The 27,928-nt window shown below is 39.5% G+C and overlaps 1 protein-coding gene across 1 annotated transcript; it reads left to right on the top strand.

Moving 5' to 3' along the window:
* The first annotated feature begins 73 nt into the window (after positions 1-73).
* On the top strand, positions 74-27,925 carry shmt2 (serine hydroxymethyltransferase 2 (mitochondrial)). The gene is made up of 12 exons (XM_026166814.1): positions 74-169; positions 9,951-10,142; positions 12,444-12,520; positions 15,056-15,256; positions 15,487-15,568; positions 18,362-18,484; positions 22,980-23,119; positions 23,242-23,404; positions 23,612-23,711; positions 25,631-25,786; positions 26,418-26,525; positions 26,785-27,925. The coding sequence occupies exons 1-12, from the start codon at positions 137-139 to the stop codon at positions 26,910-26,912; spliced, it is 1,503 nt and encodes a 500-aa protein (XP_026022599.1). The 5' UTR covers positions 74-136; the 3' UTR covers positions 26,913-27,925.
* The last annotated feature ends 3 nt before the right edge of the window (positions 27,926-27,928 follow it).

A 27,928-nucleotide genomic window follows, 5' to 3' on the forward strand; every position in this document is an offset into this window, starting at 1 on the left:
GTGCCTACATTTCCCATCGAACCCTTCGGTAGGACGAAAGTGACTACACTTTTTGTTTTTTTTTCAACCAGCCCTTCGTTTCTGTCAGGGGTGTGGGCGCTGCTGTGCTGCTTCCTCGTCAGGTCTACCTGGAAATATGCGGCTATTCGCTCTGAGACGACTCACACGGGTAACTGTAATATATTTCTGTGCTATTTTGCCCCTGAGGTAATGTTTCTTACTGCTGCTTAAGTAAACTGTAGTGTTTATATTTAATAAATAGAAATGCTCAGCAATAAACCGCTGGCTGTTTTCTGTCTGCCCTTTATGCACTGCATTCATGGAAACTTGAGGTTGCCAGAGGTTAAGTTTGGTGAATGCAGCTGGGTCCACGTGATGATGCCACAGCGACTGCCACAGCTTACAAGCATAAAAAGTGAATTCATTATTATTATTTTTTAAGTGTAAATTAATAATGGTTGCACAAGAACCTTCATTAAAGATAACATGATATTCAGTCCAAATACTTGGAACCGGGATGTGTTATCATGCTGCGTGTATACTTGTATTTGTATGTTTTTGTGCTAGCTCGACAGATGATCACTTTGTAAAAAAAAAAAAAAAAAGACTGGATGAAATCATACTGAACTGTGTACTGTCTACCTTTGGATTAAAACATACTCTTATAAAGTAAGTATATAAAACAAGTGAGGTTTTAAAAATTAAAAAAGAAGGACAACAACTCATTAGGAAGTCAAACTTTGTTGCAAACCAGATTTGGCTTTGTTTTTATTTATTCTGGAGTATTAGATTCATATCAGCATGCTTTAAAAATGAAAAAACAAAAAAAAACCAACCAAAACAGTGTATTTAAAGTTTGTGTGGCAAGTCGGAACTGTTGGGACCTAACAATTATATCTACGCATGAAAAACGATCTCTCATATAAGTTAAGCTCTAATGACCTAGCTTTGTAAAGTTTTGTTTGCATGGGAAAAAGTGCTGGAAAAAGTGGAGAAGAAGTGGCATGGTTAGGTTGGAGTCAGGTACAGTTTAATGCAAATGCAGTTAATGTAAGTACAGTCTTAGATTATTTAGTCTGATAATAAATAACTGTAAATATTTTAGATGTTTATTGATTGCCATTCCTGCTGACAAAGGGTTTATAGAATAGAATAGAATTCAACTTTATTGTCATTGCACATGCACAGGTACAGGGCAACGAAATGCAGTTTGCATCCATCCAGAAGTGCTTTAGTGATATAGATATATTACAATATATATTAGCAATAATATAGATATGTGAGTATATTACAGAAATGGGTCTATTATGGTATGTTATAATGTACACGGTATGAAGTATGTTGTGAATATTCTATAACTATAAGTATGTACAGGCTGTAGTGAGTACAAGCTATGTACAGGCTATGAACAGGATATAAAACATGAAATTAAAAAAAACTATACAGAAATCTGAGATATACAGCTATACAGAAATGGGAACTATGCAAGTTATAAACAGTTGTAGGATTAAAAAGTTATCGTATGTACAGAATGATTATTTACACAGAGTATGAAGTCAAGTAAAGCCCTGATTCTGAAATATTAGGATGCCAAAAAATACCAAAGAGTGCCTCATTGTGTGATAGGAGTTACATGACATGTGAGAACTTGCCTGTGGATTGCTTAACAACATTCGTCACCAATGAATTTACAAGGAAACAAAGCTACAGCTGCTGTTCGCTGTAAATGTTAGTTACATTTAGAAAACTCGTGATCTGAAGTACAGTTGGATTATTGAAGAATGTGTTTAACAATTTCAAATGGCTCTTAAATACATGCAGTAATTTTGCAGGCAAACATCTTCCATTAGATTGTGCTTAAATCCTAATATTTAGTTACTTTTGGATTAGTCGATTATTCTGATTTCTTCTCTCCTGCCTCCTAGGCACCAGGACCACTCCTATTACTTCCTATCACGTCTCCCCCAGACATAAAAGAGGATGTTACCCGGATTTGCACATTGGCATCAAACCTTGTTTCTGGGTATAATAAGGACAGGCACACTCCAGATTGAGCTTTTTAAAAAAAACACAACATTTTCCCAAATTTAAATGATCACATCTTTGAAAGAGCAACCTGTGAGTGACAGATATGGAATTTGAATTTTATAATTAACATTATTTTCAGATTTGATTTTCATCAGTTCAGTTTTTTGCAAAGTGAGACGTGAGGTGTAGAGACAATAATAAGATTGTTTGTGAAAACATTGGAGAGTGCTGCTGTTCGCACAGACTGTAGAGTGAATCGTGTACATCAAACCTTTTTTTATAACCAATGGTTTTTGTGAGAGCTAGAGGTCATGTTGAACTAAACGTAGCTCAAACATCTAAACTTTTTGGGTTTGCTTTGCTGAACACTTGAAAATCTTTAGTTGTCAGTAAGAGATGTGGCCTCCTACAGATTTACTGATATGGCCGAAGGCCTTTAACAACTTGACCAGTAGGAAGGTCATCCTATCAGTGATGTAACCAAGAAACTGACATCAATTTACCAAAAGAAACTTTAAGAAAAAACATTCTTTGTAAACTCTAGAGACATTTGTGTGGGAAAATCCCATTGGATCAGCAGTTTCTGAAACACTCAGACGAGCCCATCTGGCACCAACAACCAAGCCAAGCTCAAAGTCATTTAAATCACCTTTCTGCCTCGTTCTGGTGCTCAGTTTGAACTTCAGCATGTTGTGTTGATTGTAAATGGTAAATGGCCTGTATTTGTATAGCGCTTTACTTAGTCCCTAAGGACCCCAAAGCGCTTTACACTACATTCAGTCTTTCACCCATTCACACACACATTCACACACTGGTGATGGCAGCTACATTGTAGCCACAGCTGCCCTGGGCGCACTGACTCCCATTCACTAAACATATATGTTTAGTCAGGTCTACTACAATTGCAATACAACCTTTTTTTAATTTATTTGTATTTATTTTGAATTAACTGAAGAAAACATTTTAAAGTTGACATTCTCTCCTTGTAATTTCGGTAGAATCACAACTAGTGCATAGCTTTTCATTTTGACAGATTTACATTAATCGGATTATGTTGTTGGACAGGATTAGCTGCATTGATAAGGTCCAAAGTAGCTTTTAGCTGTCCAAAAAATGATTTAAAAGATTTAAAAGCTAGGATGACTTGAACAAAAACATATTTCACACTGTAGACCTGATAGAGTTTATGAGCGGGGTTTCATGGAGGAAAGGCTTTGAGCCAGCCTTGAACCCAAAAGTGTTAGCATCCACAGCATGTGTCTGAAGCACTAGGAAACCATCTTTAAGAAGTGCAGTGCAAAGATTACAGTATAAATGTGCCGTTCCACTGCCTACGCCTCCTGAAGATTGCCTTTGTTGCCAGTATCGCTTAAGTCTCTGATTGTCACCCTGACAATCCTTTGATCCGAATGGAGTGTAGTCGTCTTGACTGTGCCTCTGTCCCTTTACGCCTCCTCACCCCGTCCAGATTTTAGTCTAGATTTCCAGTCTAGTGTCATCCAGAGTGTATCACAGGGCAATTTGTAATGGGCAGCCCTGCTATTAGTCAGTGACAGAGGAAGAGGCAACGCTGTGTCAAACTGACGGATGCTGCTGCGCTGTTGACACTTCTTCTCTGCAACCTTAAATATCTGTTGTGTTCTTCTGTGGGCTCACCCAGGACTGCAGCTATCGATTAGTTTAGTGATCGAGGATCGATTATTCTCTGAGTTAATTACATGATCGAATAAGAAACACTTCTGTTTTGTTGATGAGCTATAGTAAATATTAAGAAAAGGAAAAAAAAGACAGCTCTTTTGGGAATGAACTGCTCATTGGTTTCCATTTTATTTTGATAATTCAACTGCATACAGCATGTGGCCTAAAAAAGCTAAACACTGTCACTGAAGTTATATATTTTAAATAAAATATTTCCTAAATGCATAAATGACTAAATTATCATAAGTACAGTAATGTCCTAAAATGTCCTAAAATGAGGCTTACATACAACCTGAACTAAGAGGTCAAATAAAATAACCTTATCCTGTCTTTTTGGAAGACTTCCTTACATTAGTCAAAGGCAAAACAAAGAGTTCTGACAGTGCTTTATTTCCTAGATATGTACATAGATTTTTTTTATTTATTTTCTTTTTTTTTTGGGGGGGGGGGGGGGGGGGGGACTTGTGCGTGTGTCCAATCCAATCCAATTTTATTTATAAAGCACTTTAAAATACCCAGCACAGGAACAAAGTGCTGTATAGAAAATAAGTTAAAACAATAGAATAACGGAAAACAGCAAAATAAATAAATAAAACAGAAAACATACAATTAAAACAGCCCTATGTTAAAACCAAAACAAGATAAAACAGCATTGAATCACCTAAAAACAACTAAAATAAAAATAAAAACCAACATCTCACGTGGTGTCAAAGGCCAGGGTAAAGAGGTGGGTTTTCAAGAGTGACTTAAAAACAGATAAAGAAGTGGCCTGTCTAATCTCTAAAGGAAGCTCGTTCCACAGTTTTGGAGCTGCTCCAGCAAAAGCACGATCTCCTCTAAGTTTACGCCCAGTCCTGGGTATCTTCAGGAGCAGCTGATCAGCTGACCTGAGAGAGCGGGTGGGTGTATAAGGCTGTAGCAGCTCATGGAGATAAGATGGAGCTAGGCCATGGAGAGCTTTAAAAGTAAATAAAAGAATTTAAAAATGAATCCTAAAAGAAATGGGCAGCCAGTGAAGTGAAGCTAAAACAGGGGAAATGTGCTCAAACTTTCGAGTGCCAGTTAAAAGACGAGCTGCGGCATTTTGCACCCTCTGTAGATGACTAATATATGATGCACTGACCCCAATATAAAGTGCATTACAGTAATCCAGCCGAGTGCTAACAAAGGTGTGGATCACTGTCTCAAAGTGCTGCCGTGAAAGAATTGGCTTTATTTTTGCCAGCTGAAAGAAGCTAGATTTTACCACTGCCTTAATTTGATTGTTAAACTTCAGATCACAGTCCACTTTGACCCCCAGGTTTGTGACAGTTGGCTTAACATACTGGGCCAGGGAATCTGCATACACATTGGGGGTCTCAGTGGGGCTACCAAAAACCATCACCTTTTTATCATTGAATTTTAGACATCCAAGCCTTAATGTCATCGAGACACTGAAGTAATGGCTGTGTAAGGTATCTGTCTTTTTTCTTTAGAGGGACATAGATCTGACAGTCATCAGCATAAAAGTGGAAAGCAATGCCGTGCTTTCTCAGTACAGAACCAAGAGGAAGCAGATATAAAGAGAAGAGGAGGGGGCCTAGAACTGAGCCCTGTGGGACACCACACAAGAGGGGAGCGGAGGACGACACATAGTCACCGAGGCTGACACAAAAAGTTCGCCCCGCCAAGTAGGACCTGAACCACTCCAGTGCTGTGCCCCTAATGCCCACCCAGTGCTCCAAATGAGAGAATAAAATGGCATAATCCACGGTATCAAACACAGCTGTCAAATCTAAAAGCACAAGAACAACACAGTCCCCAGCATCAGTCGCTAAAAATATGTCATTAAAAACTTTTAAAAGGGCTGATTCAGTGCTATGAAAGGGTTTAAAACCAGATTGGAAAACCTCTAACACATTTTGCTTTTCCAGGAAGGTCATTATTTGGCTGTAAACTACCTTTTCAAGAATTTTGGAAAGAAAAGGTAGTTTGGAGATAGGCCAGCTAATTTGCAAGGTTTTTTAATCAGGGGTTTGACTACTGCATGTTTAAAATCTTTAGGGACAACACCTGACATCAGACTATGGTTTACCAGTTCAAGAACCAAAGGACCAACTGTAGGTAACACCTCTTTTAAAAGTCGAGGAGGGACAGCATCATTTGGAGACCCTGTAGGCTTAAGATGACCAACAGTCTCCTTTAAAAAGGACAGAGTCACAGGCTCAAACCTGTCAAAGACAGCAGAGCAGGAAACAGAGACTGAGAGGTCATGAGCACAAGGAGAGATTTGAGCCCTTGTGGAGGAGACCTTCTCAATAAAAAAGTGTAAAAAATTTTCACAGGCTTCTGATGAGGGCTCGATACAGTCAGTATATGGTGCACTAAGAACAGAGTTAATAGTTTTAAATAAAACACGCGGGTTGTGACAGTTTGACAGAATAATGCCAGTGAAGTGTTTTCTTTTGGCATCTTTTACAGCTGTTTGATATTGACGCCAACAGTCCTTCAGCATCTGGAATGACACTTGTAGTTTGTCCTTTTTCCACTTGCGCTCAGCTCGACGGCAGTCGCGCCTGACAGCTTGGGTCATGTCGTTCAGCCAGGGCTCAGATTTAGTTTTAGGCAGTCTGGTGTGTCTGAGTTATTAAATGTTGTAATGAATAAAGGAGAAGGTGTGGTGTTAAGCCTTTAGAGGAACAAGCTGTAGCTGGAATGAAGTGAGGAAATCAGCATTGTCTGAGGTTTGCACTATGCTTCGATGCAACGTTTCCTGCTGCAGAAAGCAGACATTCTGATGGTGTAGATTTTAATAATTCATGTTTATAATTATTCAGCGTCAAACAGCACTGGGTCAGTGACTTCTGCTAGCTTATGTATATTTTTACTGGCCTGCGGGTTGAAAAAAGGTTTTATTTTTATATTTTTAAATATTAATATAATTTAATCAATATAAAAGCAAAGTAATGTTACTAAAGCTTTGAAATAAATATGATCTAGTACATCCCATGCCCTCCTTTAAACTCACCCCTGTTCGCTGAGTATATCACTGCAATAGAAAAATGGGATGGATAGATAGATAGATAGTTATTCCAACACCAACACAAGGATATCAGATCGTGCGCACAGTGATCAGTTCTTATTTAGTGTTTGGTTTGTGCAAAAACTACTGCTTAGTTGTCCCCACCCCCTTTGTCCTCCTGTTTCCCCTCTGCCTCCCCTCCAGCGAGGAGTTAAAGAGTTTAATGGCGTGTGGGACAAAGGAGTTTTTAAGTCTGTTGGTCCCAGACTTCTCTGGTTATTAGTGACCAACATTGTCAATAATGTCTTGCAGTTTTTTGCTGCGGTGGATAGGAGCAGCTACAAAAACTTTTTTTCAACATACTGGATCCTGTAAAACAGGTTGTTTGATGCAGGACTCCTCCCCGGGTTTTTAACAGAAATGCTTTTAATGGTGATTACAGTATCGGGTTCTGCTTCTCAGTACGGCTCCGCCTCTTTGTTCTTCGACGTGTGTGTGTGTGTGTGTGTGTGTGGACAAACTCTACATTAAACTACAACAGCGTCATCTTCACTGCTACTGTTGTGTTATCAGTTTTTTGTTGGAAAACCCAGGGCAAAAAATTTGCGTTGAGGATTTTTTTTTTTATAATCGAATCGTTGCAACCTACTTTCACCACTCTAATCCCATGTGTGTGTGTGTGTGTGTGTGTGTTAGTGTGTGTTTTTCTGGGTTGATTGTTGTTTGGTATAGCTGCTGATGGACAGCAGTCATCTGTAAAATTGACTCTCCTCAGGAGCTGCTTCAGGAAACGGGCAAAAACAATACAGAAGTAGGATTAATGAAATGATTTTCTTCCTTCCCTTTTCTTCTGTTTCGCAATTGTACTTTGAGCACAGATGTTTGACAGGGAAGGCAGAATGCCAACAATTACCTTATCATTGTCACCCAGATGTAGTGCATCTGTGACTCTGTCATTATTTTGTGCTCAGCACCCAGGTTGACGCGGCCTATCCCGCCCCTTTTCTCACAGCAGAGTTTTCATCAAGTTCACCTTCAAACGACAGCGTAATCTGTCGCCTAAAAATAGTCCCGCTGTGACATATTTGGTGCTTGTATCTTGGCTCTCGCTTCTCTTGGATCAGTTTGTTTTGTGTTTATTAATTAATCTCCCATAATGATCAAGGCTGAGAAATGAAGCAGGGAAACAGAAAGAAACACAACAGGGAGTAACCTGTCTTTTGGCTGTTTAAGCTCAGAGCTTTCCCATTTGGACACTGTGAAATTCACATCGATGACAAGAGGAACTAACAAAAATGCCACACAAATGTTACTTGGTTGAGAGTGCTTAGCGGCGTAGGGTGACAGGATAGTGCGGGGAAAGGATGAAGGTGAAGAGGAGAAAGGAGAGGCAGCCTTGTCTGTTTTTCAGTCTTCAGTAACCCTGTAGCCACTCAGTTTGGGTTTTTTCTGCCACTGCGTTTCCTGGCGTTGGTGTGCCACAGTCGAAAAAGAGACAGCAAAGGACAGTTCCCGTCAAGGTTTAATGACCCGTGTGATTTTTTTTTGGCGAGAAATGTGTCCTCAGAGGCAGCTCGACCTGTCTCCCAGGCCCTGTCTTTTCCAGGATCCTGGGGAGGGAAATCTCCACCATCATAAATGCTACTGGTGACAGAAGGCCAGGGTAGAGACTATTAGAAATCAGTCATTAGTGTGCCAGTTGGCTCCCCTGGCGTGTCACCGTTGTCTCTTTTGCCACACTGGGGAGCAGAGGAAGAAGTAGACAACCACAATGAAGGTGATAAACTATCTTTAGGGTATTTTATTTTATTTTTTAAAGAGTGTATTGAATTATACTATAGCTAGACCTCTTTATGTTGTAGAGATTATTTAGAATGAGAATATACATATATCTTAAAGCCTGTGAAAAACAACACTGGTAAATATTATAAAGCCATTTCAAATGAGTAAAAAGCCAAACTTAATTCACACTGCATGGAATAAGCATAATTACATGTTTTTCATATGGGTGTCCTTAAAGAGTCCTAAGTATTGTGTTAATTGCTTTTTAATGGCGCTATTAAAAGGAGGCTGTCCCTCACGCCCCAGCACACCTGTACAGATGATAACTATAGGTTTGTAGTGGGGCGATTGATCTCAGCACAGAGTCATCATCATCATATTGCTGATTAAATGAAGAGAATGAGCCAGTTTGTTTTGAGTGCAATCAACCTGTCAACATTTTATTTAACCTTACAGCTCTCCCACACAGTGCTTCTTTTTTGATTGAGAGTTATAATGGGAATCCACTTAAATAGAACACAAACCTTTTTTTGTGTGTATTCAGAGGTTTTCTGATGGTCCAAGCACCGTGTCGGTGGTGTGTCATACTAACAAAGAAAAGTGGGATCAGGATTCACTTTAGAAAAGAGCCAGTGAAAATTGTATGGAGTCTGCACTCTCACACGATCAAGCATTGCAGCAGAGGAAGAACTCGCCAGCCCCAGTCCAGATTAGATAAGCAGGAAGTGCTGAATCTGTTCTCTGTATGCCTCCTTCTGGTACACTGAGGCTGTAAAAGTCGGTCCCAGTTTATAGAAGTGCTGATAGAGGCATAATTGAACAACCATGCTGATTATTGATATCACGAAAACACGCCAGCTTCTAATTATACCAGGCTGCATTAGAGTGTAAGGGAAGCGCAGTAGTTGAAAGGAGGCAAATGTCTCCTAATTTGTACAGGACAAATTAGAATCACACTTTAAATATATGAAATGATCAAATAAAGACTAGAGAATTGATGTTCTTTGTAATAGGACAGCTAGCAGCAGCATGGTGACCAAAAACTGACAAATGTCCATGAAAATTCAGCAACTTTAGGAGATGACAGGGACTTTAACTGCACCATGATCTGTGGCTACCAAGTCAAACTAATTTGATTTCTCAACTTTGAGATGATAAGCTTTCAGCAGGCTACAAAGAGAACGACATGATTAGGTGGGAAATATACAATAGTTGTACCTGGAAATCCAATACAACCATCTGTTAGCTGCAGGATGATGGACACACACACGCACACTCTCACACTCTGGCAACTCATGACCCAGTTTGGTGCAATGACACAGTTTTAGAAAACATTTCTACTGTAACTGCGATATCTGTGTAAAGCTGACAAACTCTAAATCAAACCTTTTCCTTTCTGTATTTTCTTTCCTCATATTCCCAACTCGTCTTCCACCCACAGCCGCTGTGCCAGCGAGTCCCTGTTTGTCTCAGTGCACGTGCCCACCAGTCTCACGCTGCCACCCGTGCAGCGGATGAAGATCGTCCTTGGACGGGTCAGGAGACCCTGGCTCAGGATGACCCCGAGATGTGGAATCTGCTGCAGAAGGAGAAGGACAGGCAGTGCCGTGGTTTGGAGCTCATTGCATCTGAGGTACTAGGAGCCAGATTAAGTGGCGCAAAATAGCATGTGAGCGCAATCTCCAAATTTCGCTTGTGGTTGCAGTTAGTTTTCCAATCATAGACATGAGTTTGTTTAAATATCAAGTGTGAAAAAATATCATTCAACATCAGCGCAACTGGCAGTAAATTGCATGTGGCAAACATTAGTAAATCAGTTTGTTCTCTGAGAAAGGAACTCTCAGAAATGTAAATGCAGCAGGGTCAGTTGCAAAAATCTCTGAGTTCCCATCTCTTACACACTGTAATCTCTTTGTAAATATGAAAGAATTTTTGTTTATACTAAAACCCAGTTTGAACTGGTGCAACTTGCTAGTAAATCTATATAGAAACCTACATTGAAAGTCAGAATACGTCAGCGCACACCTTTTATGTTAATCTATAAATGGTTTTGTTTCCTCTCGTCATTTTGATTGAAGCGGATGGTTATTTGAAATATATAACTAATGATTACCTTAAAACACTCAGTTGAGAATAGGCGCTTGAATTTTTCACAGTCCTTTAAAACTGTTGTCACGGAGTTGTAAGGCGACAGACTCACTTGTTTAAAAAAAACATATTTTTAAAAGGGTTTAGTCAGTCAGACACTCGTTCCACTTTTTTGTATTGATTCAACTGTCTTTCTTTTTTTAAGCAAAGATGGTCAATGTAAGCAGTTATTCGGTGTCTCAGAGAGCTGATAGCCTCTCCCTGACATGTTAGCAGTGCAACTGTCTGAGAATAACTAATCCCCTCTCATTAATGAATGAATGCGCCGACTTTGGGATATTTATTATAGTTATTCTACATGTTACTGCTGGCTGGAAAAGTGAGGGAAAAGCCTTTGAGGTCTTGTGATAGATGTGCACACCAAATCCAACACATGATCGTGGGTATAGCATTTGAAATTCACACTCTGCCAAGTTATTTATTCTTGAATCCTCTTGCTGTCTGCATTAATGTTGTATACCTCCAAATGTCCTGTTTTAAATATTTCCATTGGCCTTTGAGGCTTCTAAAACTGAACTTTTGTCTCACACATACAGCTCATAAACTGATGTCATGATCTCTGACAGGAATAAATTCATATCAAGCTTCCTGTTAATTCATTATTCACTCACTGAGGAACTGTACACAGTAGGCTGGAAGTCATTCAAACTCAACTTCTTTAATAGTAAAAACACTTACAAGAAACTCTGCTTGTTGTGAGCGAGACTAGCTCAGTTATCAGAAAGATTTGGGCAGCTCTTTGTTTTCATTCCAAGGCTGGATGGTGTGAAATGAAAAATTTTACTATTCAGAAGAGCAGACAAGGTTTTATTTTCTGCTGTTCCTTCTCTCTCCTCCTGTTCCTTCTTCGCCACAGTAGTTGTTCAGTGGAGTATGTCAGCCCCCTCTCAACACAAAGCCTGACCACTCTAGTGTGAGATAAAGCTGATGTCTTCATTCTGCCTCCTCCCCAGCTCACTCTGCAAGTCACATCACAGTACAGCTCAGACAGACATTCCTCCGATGAGAAGACGTACAGTTTTGCACACACACACACACACACACACTGACACTAAGAAGCAAATGCGTTTCCTTTCTAATATATGCACAGTAGTTGGCATGACAGACGGATGCAGTAGAAAGCTGTTACTGGAGCTGTTATCTGCCTTGATCTCCTCTTGGCTCACAGGTGAAGCATTTGCATAACAACACACCACGACCACCACCCCACTCAGAGAGGCAGCATTCAGACTTTATTTGTCTGTGTTCATTTTATGTCAGATGCTGTTACTGACCAGTGTGACGATATACAAGAGAGACATGTTACACAGTCGGGGCTGCATCACTCAGATTTTAAGATTTTGGTCAAGCTCTACTGTATTGCAGTAATTGCAGATTTAAAAAAAGGCAAAGGAATGCATCTACTAACATCATCAGTCAATGAGTCCAGCCAATAAATTTCATCTTGAGCAAACTGAAAAGATACAAAGGAAACAGTATGCTTTTTTTCCTCTAACAATAATGACTAAAATTTGTTTCTCAGTGCGTCTCAACGATCCTGATGTAATTCAGCATGTGTAGAAACATTTATTGCATTATCTTGTATCCTCCAGCTGCAAGGGGATAATCATTGGAAAGTGCAGAGTGTTAGTCTATGGAAGTCCAGAGGTTCAATACTGTAATGATTGCCTCTTGCCGGAGGGGGATTTCTCACTATCACTTAACAGACTTTAATTTGCTGTCCTTGTCCCTTCTGTCTACTCGTGCCATTGATCTGTGTGTGTCCGCCTGTGTGTTCTCATTGCAGAATTTCTGCAGCCGAGCAGCTCAGGAAGTTCTCGGCTCCTGTCTTACCAACAAATATTCACGCAACCCTGTCATAAAGTAAGTTTTTATTCAGCCACACCTCTGTTTGTTTTCACTATTAATATTATGTGCTTGAGGATATTTGTTACAGACGTGCACAAACACACACCGATCTATACTGTGTAGTCTTGTTTACCCATGATAGTAATTTCTTACCAGGTACATAATCCACAGCCTCTGCCTTTCCAAAGAAAATTCCTGAGGGGTTATATTTGAAGAATTTAGTGCCGGGCTGATAGTTGCATGTTTTCTATTTTCAGTTTAGTTCTGTTATTTCCTTCAGATAAGTCGCATTTATCAGCAGCAACCAGAAAGATGACATGTTTTGAAATTCATCTCATTTGATGCCTTTGATTCCTGGAATACAATCCTACCACAAATCTCTCTCCCACTGACTGTGTTTTTAATTTTTGTTTTTTTCCCTCCCGACATCCCACTCATCTGTTGTTTTTTTCTCCCACTTTTAATGTAATGTAACAAAAGGATGATCTCATTGAATGAGTGGTTTGTAAAGTAGCCATCTGTTGCACCTTCATCTGTAATTCCACTGAAAAGGTTTGATTTTCACCAGAGATGCCTCACATCTGCTGTGGAAGTTTTGGGTCTAGGTTGGTGTAGATCTTTCTTGACTAAATTTACTGTTTGTGGAAAATGTGTGAAAATATGTTAAAGGGGCCGTAGTCTAAACAGTTTTACAGCAATGTACCAAATGACAATGCAAAATTAGTGCTTTACTTAGAGGGTTTGCTTGTACTGATGACTCTAGACTATGGAGAACATTTGTGTCCATAATGTATACCTGTCATAGTGTTGGTTTTTACCAATATGTCCTACCTGCTCAATCCCAAGCAACAGACAAATAGATGGCAAGTAGCTGGTGATTGCTGTTGGCTATATAGGCAGTTCCCATCAGGGGCTGGCTGTAACAAAAATAGATTTAATGGACTGAACAGACTGGTATAGCTAATATGATGAATGATAATTTCATTTTGTATTTGCATGGAATGCAGTTAACAGCAGTTCACCACACTGGCTTGTCCGTTGTGTTCACGGCATTGTTCTGCTGGCCAAAAATGAACTATCCCTGGTTTAAGGGACCAACGACATAGTGAATACAGATAAAGCATGTCATCAATGTTCCCTCTAATTTTCCATGTGTCTGAGCGAACACACAAACTCCCTGAGCGGTCCCTTGGACCACTGTGAGCGACATCAGACGTGTGCACTGTGGTCCCACCAACATTGAATCCATCCAAGTTACATGGTTTATTAAGATAATCAAATTACAGCATTTATATTTATGTTAGACTACTTTTAATTAACTGCTTTAGCCCACTTACAATGAAAATGTAAAACAAAAATGTAGTCATTGACCTGTGTAGTTTGTTAACACTATTGGGAGTAAAAATAACTTGAATTCCAATTTTGAAAACATATCTTTCTTCTTTTTTCTTTTTTTTTATAAAGCTCTGACTTGTATTATGAGTATGAGTCTGTGGTCTGGGAGAGAGTCCTGTAACTCTCTGACTGCAAAATACAGTATATAATGACCAATGTTGGACAATTAATTATATAGTTACTTTTTAAAAAAAGTATCTCAGTTTGGCAAACAAAGTTTTTTGCAGCTATTTTTTTTAAATGCAGCCAAGGCGTTTTTTTTAATAAACATTTCAAACTATTTACAGAACAATCAGCTGTTCTGCATCAAATTTAATGCAATACAAATATTTTTGGAGTGCCACTCCAAAAATTATTTCTTTCCACTATGAGATAAAGGAGAACATCAGCCTGCAGGCTGTACTTTTTTCGACCAATAGGAAAGGGTGGGGGTGTTTTTGGTTTTGTTTTTGCTCACAGGCAGAGCGTTTTTTCTTATAGAACGTTTCTTCCTGCAGTAAATATAAACAACGACAGTATTCAGGAAGAAAACCAAGCATTTCATATATTTTTATCATAACTCTGGTTTTACGTGGCCGATCAACACAATTTAAAAACTGGTATAAAGTCCACACTTTTTCCATCAATTGTTCCGTCTGTCCTGCTCACATCTCCAATGGTTGTACACGTTGTCATTAACGTGGCTTCACTCCACATCAGCCACGCCGCTTTGCCAGCTAAAACACCGGTGTCGGCACATAAGGACGCTGTCATAGCCTGTCAACCACGTTGATTAGCTGCGTATATACGAATGTGAATCGCATCATTGGCTGGACTATGGGATAAGGTGGCATCGTTCTAATCCCATACAGGAGCAGCCAGTCACTCACTGACTAACACTGCAAAACAGAATTGTTGAAATTTTAATTTTAATTTCAATTCAGGTTAGATTTTTTTTGTGCGCAACGAAGATTTTCTGTGCACAGAGACCGTGTCAGCAGTGCGCAATTGCGCACGTGCGCAGCTTAGAGGGAACATCGCATGTCATGCATGTGAACTCAGCTTGCACTTAGTTCTTTTCCCATCCTCAAGCACTCGTCTTTGTACCAGGAAGTCACAATGACATACCAATAGTACACGGACATTAGATGAATTGAAACAAATTTTCCATTACAGGTCTCATGGTGGAGGAGGAGTGGTTGACCAAATTGAGCTGCTCTGTCAGAAGCGAGCTCTGGAGGCCTTTGACCTGGATCCAGCTCTGTGGGGCGTCAACGTCGAACTGTACTCTGGCTCTCCTGCCAACTTTGCCACTTTCACCGCTGTACTCAATCCCCACGATCGTATCATGGGCCTGGACGTATCTGATGGTGGACAGTTAGTATTCACTGTTGCTTTATTTTCATTGTTGGTCCTGTTTTTTCTTCATCCACACACTTTTAAAGCCACCCAAGTTGTTGGTCAACTGTAGTGTGTTACTGCCCTGTTTTAGTTTCCTACAAATCTGATATTCATATTGAATAAAATTTTGTGAAAAGGTTTACAAACAGAGTCTTTGAACTTCCATGTTTTATTCTTTATGTATATATTGTTTTTTCTCACTCCAGTCTGTCTCACGGCTACATGTCTGATGTGAAAAGAATCTCTGCAACCTCAATCTACTTTGAGACAATGCCTTACAAGCTAAATGTAAGTAGAAAAACCTTCTACTAATATCTACTGACACCTGTTGATTAGGGCTGTTTGATAGGATGATACATATGGGATGATATGAATATACATATCGGATATGAAAACATCGTTTCATATTATGCTATCGTTTGTTTTGTGGTGTCGCAAAATAAGCTGTTTACGGCAATATTTTTTCATCGTTTTGATGGTCACTGTAGTGGCGATTTAAAATAACCACACTATGGACGGACAAGCGACTGTTTTTACACGTACTTTCATTAGCAACGGTAAAATCATTGTGTGGTTCCGCCGTCTGCTTGTTTATTTTCTACATAAACCTTTCACAATAAAGCTCAACTTTTCAAAATACACTGAAATGATATACATTATTCTCAAACATCAAATTTCAGAATATGCATCAAGCAAATTACCTCAAATAAAATCATAAGGTAACTATAAATGGTGCTTACAGTCAGCACGTGGATGCAGGCACAGCGAGTACCTGCCTAGCCAGTGAAGATGAGGCAGAACCAGGTAGTTCCAAACAGAAGGACCAGTCAAAACAAATCGAGGATCTTATTCCTAAATGAGGGGCTACCTCTGTAGCATGGACAGGGTTTGGTTATGAAAAGTCTGACACGGACCAGAAAACACAGAGCAGGCAAACCTCTTCAACCACCTACTCAAGAATCACGTGAACGAGTATGGAGAGAGTTAACGGATGAGAAGCAAAAAAGAGCCATCAGGTGTTCAAAATACACCTTAGACTCAAACATTAGAACAGGCTTTTCCCCACAGCACACCGTGTAATAAATACAAAGAAAATGACAGCCAGTACAAGTTATGTCTAAAAATGTATAGTTTAATGCATCAGTCAAAACACTCGACTCCAGGTACACGACGCCCAGCTGAAAACGCTTCACACAAGTCGAGTTCCCCGAGATTCACAGAATTTACAGAAAATGCACTATTTTGTGATATATATTGTTATTGGGATAAGAAATGTCATATCGGGATATGACATTTTGATCATATCGCACAGCCCTACTATTTATACCAGTGTAGTACGATTCGCTTTTTGGAGGTAGAGTATGAAAACTGGGAGATATACTGATGTATTTTTGATGTCTTACGAATGTCAGTGTGAGAAGTCTTCCAAAAGCCAATAAGCCAGCAAATGTTAAGACAGTCAAGCTTTCAGTATGTTAGAGTTAGATGTAAACACATTGCACAAGGCCGACACACGCAGCTTTTTTGCTAGTTCTTCTTATAATAGAATTTAAACTTAAAAATAATAATGTAATAATGACTACTGCCACATTACAGTAAATGTATACTGAGCAATAAGCCATGTCTTAGATTGCTGTCATAATATTGGCAGTTATGCTGACAGTGTTGGTCAGCTTGTGTTCATCAAATGTGAACACCTGGGATAACTAAACTATATTTGAATCTTTTTACAGTGTTACTCTTTTTGTTTAAAATCATTAACTTATTCATTGAAAGAAACACAAAACAAGAGCAAGAAATGTAAAGACAATAATAGCCTTTTAGAAAATCCTGTTTGTTTCCCTGCCCCAGAGGGAAGACATGAGGCAGTGTGGCTAGGGATTTAGTGTCTAACTTCACAAAACTTAAACGCAACAGACACTTGCTGGCAGCTGTTTGCTGACACAGGGCAGTTCGCAAGTTTATAGTCAATATACGGCGACCATGTAGTCTTACTGCTATACTTGTAACACATTCAAAGTATTTTCCACCTGCACCAGCATCTGTTAAGTTAGGTTGCATCAGATTTAACAAGTGATTTTTTAAAATTAACATAAAGTTTTGATCACTCGACTATATTTAGTGTAGAATATTTTATTTCTGCGGTCATAGTTGCAGTATTGGTAGCAGCTGATGGATGGTCATGAGAGTCTGTGTGTCCAGACCTGCTGATGTATGGGCAAGCAGGACCCCTCTGTGAGAAAGATAATGGGAAATCGACAAGCTGGCCAGCACTACTGGCTCTGTCTTCACAATGAGCAGGTTGATGGAGTGAGGGGGCATCCATAGATGTGCTCTGGAGATGGGAGATTATCAGGCTGTCTAAATAAAGCTTTCCTTCCTCCTTTTCTCTCTTCTTTTTCGTGTCTCTGTCTGCCTTATTCACCATTGTTTTTGTCCCTCACTTTGTTTTTCGGCTGCATTCTGGTGTCTTTCACTGCTTCTCTTTTCTGACGCTTAAAGGTGGACTAGAGGGGCAAAACTTCACTATGAGGCATCAGACATATCGGTCACTGGACAGGGTGAGCCTGGCTCCATTTCATGTGACTTCAAATTGCATTTACTGGAAAAAATGGATTGTCTAATGTGTTTCTTACATTGTTCATTTTAATAAAAGGGGGCAGAGAGAGTCTCGAAACCAACCTGAATCTGTTCAGGTTCATTGCACCAGCATAGCAGGTCCCTGAATGGTTAAATTAGGATAAGTAGGGGTGCATTACTGCAATTGCTCCATCTTCTTCCATGATATGATAGGTATAAATGCCTCCTTTAGATAAATTCCTTCCCCTTTTAAGGTAGCCAAAGTACTTCAAATACAGCTGCTTCGAATGAGCTTCAAATGGAAAAAATCTCTCTTCCGTGTAGATATGTTTGCTCTTGATACTCAGATATCTGACAGTTTTTTGATCTTTACATATTCCTTTTTTCTCCTGACCCTTACATTCCCTCTAATATTCTCACATTCTTCTTCCACTTTCTCTTTATTCTTTCACACTCTTCCTTTATCTTCTCTGTTTCCTCAATCTGTCTCCCTTTCTGCAGATTGCAACAGGACTTATAGACTACGACCAGATGGAGATGACGGCCAAGCTGTTCCGGCCCAAGCTCATCATCGCTGGCACCAGTGCCTATGCCCGGCTCATTGACTATGCCCGCATCAAGAAGGTGCACGGAGAACTCTCTGCATTCACAGCTCACCCCATGTTCACCCCGTCTTTTTCCGTTCTTTGCATTGTAATGCCAAACACACCAGCTTCCCATACCGACAGGTCACATCTCGCCAGCATTACTTCAAACCGTGTCTTTGCTAATTTCGTCCGACAGAAATGGAGACTCGTCTGCTCTAAATAAAGAGCATTCACTTTGAAGCTTCAACATTTTCCAAACACACTAATTTCAGGGTCATTACACACTTTACACACAGCTGCTTTCTTCTTCTGTTGACTACTCAACTCACACTGAGTCACAAGTACTCAGTAGCAACTTTTAACCACACACTTCACTGTTCTCTTTGACGGTGCACAAGAGGCCCCTTTATCTGTTTTGTTATACCCACCCGCTGATTCACTTCATTCACTCCATGACTGTTTCCCTTTGTTGCAGAGCTCCACTTTAGCTAGTACCATCAGATGGAGTGTCCCACCATTACAGAGCTGTGTTTTTATTAAGCACCATAACTACTTTGCCACTAGGCCTGAAGAGGGGCCATATTTTCCCCCTGGCATGTCTCTGTGCAACTGTTCTCTGTTTTATGGCCGAATCTGTTAGGCAGACTTCACATTTTAGGCGGGGGTGAGCTACCTAGATTGTAGAGTTGTTCATTTTTTGTGTGTTTTTTTTTTTTCTTTTACTATCGGTATTCATCAACTGCCGCGCTTCACCCTCTTGTGTTCTTTACCCTCTTTCCTTTTAATCTAATAAACGTGCAGATCCAGTTCAGATATGAGAGGAAGAGAGATTGTCACGATAATGCATATTAATTGGAGCACTAAAAAGATTGTTTACTGCTCTGATCATTCGCCAGCGAGTCATTTGCATGTTAGCGAGCTATTTATTGTTTGTGCCTTTTTCAATAAATGCTGGCAAGAGACAGCAAGGATTTATTGAATTGCGTTATAATATTTCAGGCCTCTGAAGACTGCTGAAGGATGTAATTACACCAGCTCTCATTTGAAATGTCTTTCCTTAGAGAACATGGGTACCGTTAACAGATGGAGTTAGTCCTCAAATCTTAACTGTGGGGGGGTAAATGTAAATGTAGTGCCAAGACATTGTATCTGAAAAACATTTTATATGCATACACAATGTAATTTATCTATATTTGAGCAGTGTCAAAAACTCACTAAAGCTGAAGTGCTAAGTTTGAGCTTTATCAGGGCTTGGGTGTCTTCATTAAATCACTTATTTTTGGAAAAGACGTAACCGCCTGGCAGAGTCCACGGTGAGTTTAGGGGTCATATTTAATATGTCTGCAGTAAAGTCCAACTGAGCACTGTGAGCAGAGAACTTTACAGATGGCAGAGATCAGTAGGAATTTAAAAATATTAATTGAAAGGAGCTGCAGTGAGCTTATCATAAGAGCAAATCATAAGTGTTTACAATTTTTAAACATGGTGAGCACTGATTTGTTCCAAAACATAAAAAGTAAACCCCAGGAAGACCCCCCCCCCCCCCCCCCCCCCCCAAAAAAAAAAAAGGCCCATGAAAGAAATGCTAAGTAAGATTTCGCTAAGTAACAGAAGCTAGTGGAACAGAGGCTTGTCCAGATGGGACATCATAGCTTCGGCTCTCTTTTGAACTTTTTTTCTGAACTCAGGACTGTGTCACCTTAAAGCAGGGGACAGTGTCTAAGAAAGGCCAAAAACCTTACACTGCAAATCTAATCCAGATGGAAAAGAGAAGGTATTTTCACCTCATAGTTTTCAGGCTAATCCTGGAGGCTCAGTGATTTTAATTTAAAGTCTTTGTGAAGCACAGGGAACTGCACCCGATTCAGGATACTTTATTAATGCTTAAGGAAATTGTCTTAAAAAAGGACTTGGATAGTTAGCTATAGATGATTTTCTCAGTATTATTGTAGGGTCTTTGCCTAATAATATAAACATTCAAGATTCAAAGCGTTTATTGTCGTGTACAAAGTAAGCATTTCTCTGTACAATGAAATTCTGTCTCTGCTGTCCACAAACAGATGCCGGTTAATATGTACATTAGAACTAGAACACATAAAGCACAAATAGTATAAATAAATAAATGGAGACAAGAAATTGAAGTATTAAATAGATTTGTGTGCATTGAGGCCACTGGTTTAATTTGGGCTGTATAAATAAAACTGAATGGAATTTCACATTTTATGTTAGTTTTTGTTTTAAACATTTCACCCATTAAAGTATAAAAAGTTCAATTTTAAAAAATGTAAAATCCATGGATGAAACTTTACAGTCAGTTCGACCATTCAGACATTTTACACAGCAAATCGCCAAAACTGTTTTCAGTAAGCAGTTCTTCACTCATCCATTTCAATCTAATCTAATAAATAGATCAAATTAAAAAGAAAATTCAATACAGAAAATAATACAAGCACACAAGCTTCTTCATAGATACCAAACCGCATGTGAAGGTTATTTCTGAGACTGGTAGAACTTTATTTTTTATTTAGCCTGTTGTTTGCTGGGTCGTTACTTCTACAGACCTCGGTTTGATTTTTGAGCATGTCCTTCATTTTATTTGTTAGGTTGAAATTTAATATTTTGATTTATTCTTTAGACTCTTTAAACTCTTATATTGTGCAAGAGTCTTGAGTGCCCCATAATTTCTCTACATTTCGCATAAGACATGCCAGATCTTCTCCTAGTTTTCTTTTATGAAGGTGTTTCAAAGTTGTTCTTTGGACATTGGCTGTGTTTGAACGTTGTTTCAAACGAAATAATTGGACCAGTTTTAACTTCATAGATGTGCGTGGGTGTGTAACTTATCAGCTGTTTGGGCCTGGTCTTTGGGAATATGAACAGACAAAGCAATCTCATGGTGCCTTCCCAAAAACGGGGCATATACTACTATGTGAATTCCATAAATTTAAGGTTTTCCTACTTCATAATCAGTTTTTGTTGTTTCTGTTATAGCTCATCACTCATCCAATTGACTCCTTGGATGAGTGATTAATGTTTCTCTCACTGAAAACACTACATCCAGATGAACAGAATCAACTTTTTGGGATTTACTTACCTGGCACGAATCAAGAGCTTGTTTAAATTTAAAATTGACTATTACATTGATTTAGTAACTGAAAGGTTGGAAACCTTTTGGGGGACCAGCACTGTATCTGTTGTTGCATTCGGAGTGTCCATTTCACAGTGCAGTATTATAAAAGGAGTCAGACACATGTGAGGTACAAGTATTAACGGCAGGCAACTTTTTGCTTTAACTACTGCCAAAGCAACCGTGCATAACTATGATCATTACTGCAATGAATGTTTGTTTTTTTCCAAAGCCAATGCATACAGTATTTGGCATGTGCAGATTGCCTCTACATGTGCAGTAGATGCAAGGGCAGTACCAAAGCTTTGGTTCCCTCTCCTGCAGTTCAGAAGTGTTTCATTGAGTCCGAAAAATTTAGAACAGAGCCCAACATATTTCTGTCATATTTCATAGTGGCACATACATTGTTTTTGCTATCATGGTGCTCTCATGGTCCTTTGATATCACATCTAAAAAACACTCTTCTCTGACAGGACCAACCTACTATTAATTTGTGTTTAAATTTCGAGTTACTAAGTGCTTCCTTTGTAACATTCACACACGCATTCATACACCAATGGAGTATTCATACTCTGATCGTAGAAAACATGGAGGTTAGTATCTTGCCCAACTGGAGCAGACCTGGGATCGAACCACCAACCTTCCGGTTAGTAGGTGAAACTTTATTAGGTAAAACTTTGTTATTTTTGTTATTTTCACAGTAGAGGGTGTGCAAATATTAAGGGTATAACTATTGCACTGTGTATTAGATGGAGGAGTTGTAAAGTGAGACTGATTCCCTGTGTCTTTCAGTGGTGCATTTGGGTGATCTTAGTCTCTCACTTAACACTGCTCCTGTGACTGGTCAGCACAGATGAGTGGGCGGGAGGTATTGCCCAGCATTGTCCTTACTTTCAACAAAATTCGGCTCTCCGACACCACCTTAAGGGAGTCCAGCTCCATCCCCACAACATTATTGTCCTTTCAGATCAGTTTATTGAATTTGTTGGCATCTGCGACCCTCAACCTGCTGCCCCACCATGCAACAGCATAGAGGATGGCAGCAGCCACAACAGACATAGAAAATTCTGAGCATTTCTGACAGATCTTCAAAGACGTCAGCCGCCTCAGAAAATACAGACGACTCTGGCCCTTCTTGTAGAGCGCAGTGGTGTTTTTAACCCAATCCAGTTTATTGTCGGTGTGTACTCTCAGGTATTTATAGTTCTCCACAATTATCACATCGACCTCCAGTATTGAAACAGGGGTCACATGTTTCCTGATCCTCATAAAGTCCACAATCAATTCTTTGGTCTTTGTCATATTGATCTTGTATTGAAAAAAAATGGAACTTTCCTGCCACATGTGTATACATGTTGGTCTTAATTTTATGACTGTTTCCTCATCCTGCCTCTTTTTCTTCCAGCTGTGCACCAACATCAATGCCTACCTGCTTGCTGACATGGCTCATATTAGTGGCCTGGTGGCAGCCAAAGCCATCCCCTCGCCCTTTGAACATGCTGACCTGGTCACCTCCACCACGCACAAGTCCCTCCGTGGAGCAAGGTAAGGTCAAACTGTAAGAGACACGGGTGGGAACAAAAATCAAATTACTGAGAAGCAAACCTGGTTTGGTTTTTAGAGAATAGTAAAAGTGCTTCATCAGTAAAAGATTCTGTTCTGTCCAGGGCTGGTCTCATCTTCTATCGGAAGGGTGTTCGCTCAGTTGACAAAAAGGGAAAGGAAATCATGTACGACCTCGAGGACAGGGTCAACTTTTCCGTCTTCCCCTCCCTGCAGGGTGGACCTCATAACCATGCCATTGGTGCTGTAGCAGTGGCACTCAGACAGGTCTGCACAACCTTAAGAACATGTTGCATAAACTTCAGTCAGCAGAGGGGAAGTAATCTGTTCTGTCACAAGATGCATATAACATTAGTTTTTGTTAATAAAACTCTAGACATGATGCAGTTACATCATACAGTTTCTTGATGTCTGTATCTATTTTTGATAGCCAAATGATAAACTTACTGTATGGTTTTGGTTCTGTGTGTCCAGGCACAGTCTCCCCTGTTTAAGGAGTATGTTGACCAGGTGCTAAAGAATGCCAAGGCTATGGCTGCAGCTCTTCTCAGCAAAGGCTACACTCTGGTATCAGGTAATCTAGTGTGTATTTACTCAATTCTTTATTTTCCAAGTCACAGACTCAGCACAGAGCATTTAACACTGAAAATTCACATAAAATGTCCTGTAACAAAATGCAAATTACACAGCAAGAAAAAAAGCACAAATCCATTTAAATTCATGATGTGCAAATAGGCTAATGTCGCTGCGCCTGCCTTGTCAGTCAAGAAAATAAAATCAGATGAAAGTGGTCACTTTGCGGTTGTGAGCAAATGCTTGAATCTTGTACTGAATCCAATACGCTGGCCTCAGCTGTTTTTTGATGTATAGCCTTCAATTGATACTCTAAAAATACAGACTTGTCCTGTGCTTACTCTGCAGTGTGTACATACACCCTTCTTTAATCCCTTAGTAAATGTTTTAGCCAAATAACTGGAAAGAGTGAAAGACCGTACCAGTAAAACACAAATTCAGTGCTTTTACAAACCCTATACAAATGTTGGTTGACTTAGTTTCAACTGTTAAAGACAATTCCTGTCTGACTTTCCTGATTAAGTTCCCTTCAGGTGACAAACTATCACAGAGACTAATAATATCGTATCTTATAACGTTTGGATGACTCTTAAAACCTTTGTAAACTGGAAGTGGAATCTAATTAGTTAACATCTCCCAGTTGCATTTTCTCAGTACAAAGCTAGAATAAGTTCATACGATCTAATTACTAGGAGGTACACTGTACAACTACCTTCCATAGTCTCAGCTAATGGAGAGCGTCATTACCAAAGTGGGAAGAGGCCTAAAATGTTCTTGTTCCACCACAGGTTATAAATAATGCTGTCAGTTCCTAAATGTTGTCTAATTAGCAGCAATCTTCAGACATAATGTGTGCTTAAGAAAACAAACAAGCAAAAAAAAGAAAAAAGAAAACGCAGTCCAGAACACGCTTGGCCTGTGATTTACTCTATCCCATTAATCTCCTCACTGTCATTCTCTTTGGGGGTGATTTTTGAGATTTATGTTGTAGAGTTCTCTATTTTAATGGTCAGCCATCTTGAAAATTGAACTCTGTACATTATGAACTTGTAAATGATAATTCCAGAGTAGTAGAATTACACACAGTTGCACATGGGCTACTCTGATAGATTTTCATAATGTTTAACTATTAAATGAAGTGCTGTGGAGAGCTGCCTTTGTATAGTTGATGTAAGGAGCACCAAGATAAAAAAGCATCAGTATAAAAGTCATCTTGTCCATAACCAACAAATTTGTGAACTAATGAGCAAATCCTGCAGCCCAGGCAAGGTAAACTAGCTGACAGGTTGTGTAATGACTTATCCATGTTTTTAAAGAAAGCAACATTATCAGGTACTTCCATTGATACTCTGAACACATAATTATCCACTCATGTCCCAAAATCAGCAATTTAGTGAGTCCTCACTTAAAAAAAAGAAAGAAAACAAAAGGAAAACAAAAAACTGCCTCACACAGTCATCCAGCAGCTCGGATTATTGTGGGTTTTTTGGTTTATTATGTCTAGAATAAAGATATTTATAATACCTTTGGTGGTTGTCACTATTATTGGTTAGACTTTTACGTGTCCTGCTTAAAAAAGTGCATTTTGACGGCCTGTATTCCAGGAACATGTGCATTTACTCTTGTGGAAGCTAACGGGGATCTAAATAAATGATCTATTTGTCTCCTTCACACTTAAATCTTATTAAATGAACAAAATCTAATTTGGCTTTTTTGGTTTCAGCGTTGTGAAATGTATAAATAGCATGAATCAGATAAGCACATAAAAGAGGAGAAAATGTCAAGCAGTACTCCTTCTTAAGCTAAATCTAATATCTGTGTTTCATACATTGGTGTGACAAGGTGCTGTGATCAAATGCTTCACAGCGAGGTTTGTGTGTCTACAAAACAACATGCTTCTGTCCTCATTAAAAATTCCAGGTGGGACCGACACCCACCTGGTCCTCGTGGACCTGCGGCCCAGGGGTGTTGACGGGGCTCGGACTGAGAGGTTACTTGAGCTTGCGTCAATCTCCACCAATAAGACTACCTGCCCTGGAGACAAGAGCGCCCTGGCGCCTGGTGGCCTCAGACTAGGTAAGAAGCAGCTTCACATCACACTGTGTTTGGCCGAACACACACCAGGGGTGTTGTGAAACCATGCGCTTCCCTGTATATTCATTTTGAATGTTAAAAGAAACCGATCAGTTGTCCAGCAATGTTATAAAGTTTTTTTTGTCAGATTTATTTTACATTCACCACCTTCTTCAATTAATCTGTGTTGCTTTTTTAAAAATGTAGTTCTGCAAATGGAAATTAGTCAGCCACAAATTAAGCCACAAGCACTGAGCTGTTCATGATTAATTAAACTTGTTTGGCTTTTTAATCATCTTTCAGGAAGTTCAAGAGCTTCTCATCTACACTCCCTCATTTTTAGCATTATCTTAAGGCAATATTTCGTACCTGTAATCCAATGCACTGCACTTATTACTTTCTCTTTTGTCCTGCACTGTGGCAGCCATTAGTATTTGTGTAGTTGAATCTGTATAGATTAATTACTGACCTTTTAAGAAGCTCCAAGTCTATACAATTTTTAAAAACTATATGGCAAAATTAGCAGAAAAAAAGCAAGAACAAGAATTTAAAAAACGTAAAACTGGAAAAGTACAAAAGGAAGTATATAGTTCATAGTCTATTTCAACCTGAGTGATGTGTTCTTCTCTGTCAGGTGCTCCAGCCCTGACCTCGAGACAGTTCAAAGAAGCTGACTTTGTGCAAGTTGTCGAGTTCATGGATGAGGGTTTGAAGATTGCCTTGGATGTCACGAAAAAGACAGGTGAGCCTGCTGTGAGGAGGGGGGCAGATTAATCTGTAGCTCAGGGGATGCCTAAAACATGTTTAAACTCTTTTTACCAAAGCACAGTTTGAAACTGTTCATTATTAACTGTAATAGCATTAGTGAATTTATAAAGTCAAATATAGTGCACGGTCTTTAAAATTGCTGCATGAGAGAAGACAAAATGCCCAGTGGTAGTGAAACAGAGGAAGCTAAGAATAAACATCTGAGCATTTCTCTTTTCTGTTGTTGTTTGCAGGAAAGCTCCAGGACTTCAAGAACTTCCTTCTTCAGGACCCAGAAACGGTGGCTCGCATCGCAGATCTGCGCCACCGTGTTGAAGCTTTTGCCAGGCCCTTTCCCATGCCAGGGTTCTCCGACCATTAGCCCACTGTGGACTCACGGGTCTATCACAGCCAGATGGCAGAGAGCCGGCAGGGCAGAAGTGTGGATGGAGTGAAATGTGGCCGGTGCCTGTGAGCTGAAATGGCTTCAATTCACTTTTTCAATCATATACGGGAAACAATTTTTATACTGCTTTGCAGTCACGAGTCATCTGTTTGGGTAAAAACATAGCTTCCATTTTGAGTTAAAGAAACAATCAAATGTGACAGATTTTCTAGAGCAGAACAACATATTTTCTATTGTGTGTGTGAAGATTTTCTTCTTCATATCATTTTGTAATAAAAATGTGTGTGGAAGAAATAATTAGCAAAAGTCGGTGTCATAGTGTCTGTGATCTCAATGAAAAAGAAAAATCATACTGGATATGTTTACTCACAGTCACCTACTAACTGGAAGGTTGGTGTTTCGATCCCTATCTGCTCCAGTGTGCATGCCAAATATCTTTGGCTGGGCAGGCTTTTGCAAGATACGAACACCAAATTGCTCTCTATCAGAGTATGAATGCGTGTGAATGTTAAATAGAAAGAGCATAGAAAAAAAAAGTGCTATATAAGATCCAGTCAGTTTACCATTTACCCTTTAATGTGTGTACCTGCTCTCATCACTGAAAAGCACAAGGCTAGTGACAATTCTGGTATTCTATGGCGAATGCTAAAAGGTGCCAGGTAATACGCACAGGGCCCACTGGAGGATGTCAGGCCCCAGCCACCTTCATGAAGTCTGTCTCTTAATCTTTGGTCAGAGACATTCACACTAGTGGCCTGCTGGAGGCCCTTTCTGTTCTCATGTGCTCATTCTGCTCCTCCACAGTGCACATGGTTTCAACAAATGCGAATAAACTGTCTACATCACAACTCAGTCAAAACATATTTTACTATAATGTTCAGAAGTCTCTGATTTTTTTTTTAACTGACAACTGCTGGTTTGAACCAATCTTTTTCATGTTTGTGTTCATTTTAGTAGTGCCATTCTAATAAACCCCAGTAATGAAAGTATGG

Source organism: Astatotilapia calliptera, chromosome 5, assembly GCF_900246225.1.
Source record: "Astatotilapia calliptera chromosome 5, fAstCal1.2, whole genome shotgun sequence".
Lineage (NCBI taxonomy): Eukaryota > Metazoa > Chordata > Actinopteri > Cichliformes > Cichlidae > Astatotilapia > Astatotilapia calliptera.

Bases quoted from the DNA above. Each gene is read 5' to 3' on its own strand.
- shmt2 (XM_026166814.1), top strand. From the start codon at position 137: ATGCGGCTATTCGCTCTGAGACGACTCACACGG. The intron at 23,405-23,611 runs GTCTGCACAACC...CTGTGTGTCCAG, and splicing joins TAGCAGTGGCACTCAGACAG to GCACAGTCTCCCCTGTTTAA. The intron at 25,787-26,417 runs GTAAGAAGCAGC...CTTCTCTGTCAG, and splicing joins GCCTGGTGGCCTCAGACTAG to GTGCTCCAGCCCTGACCTCG.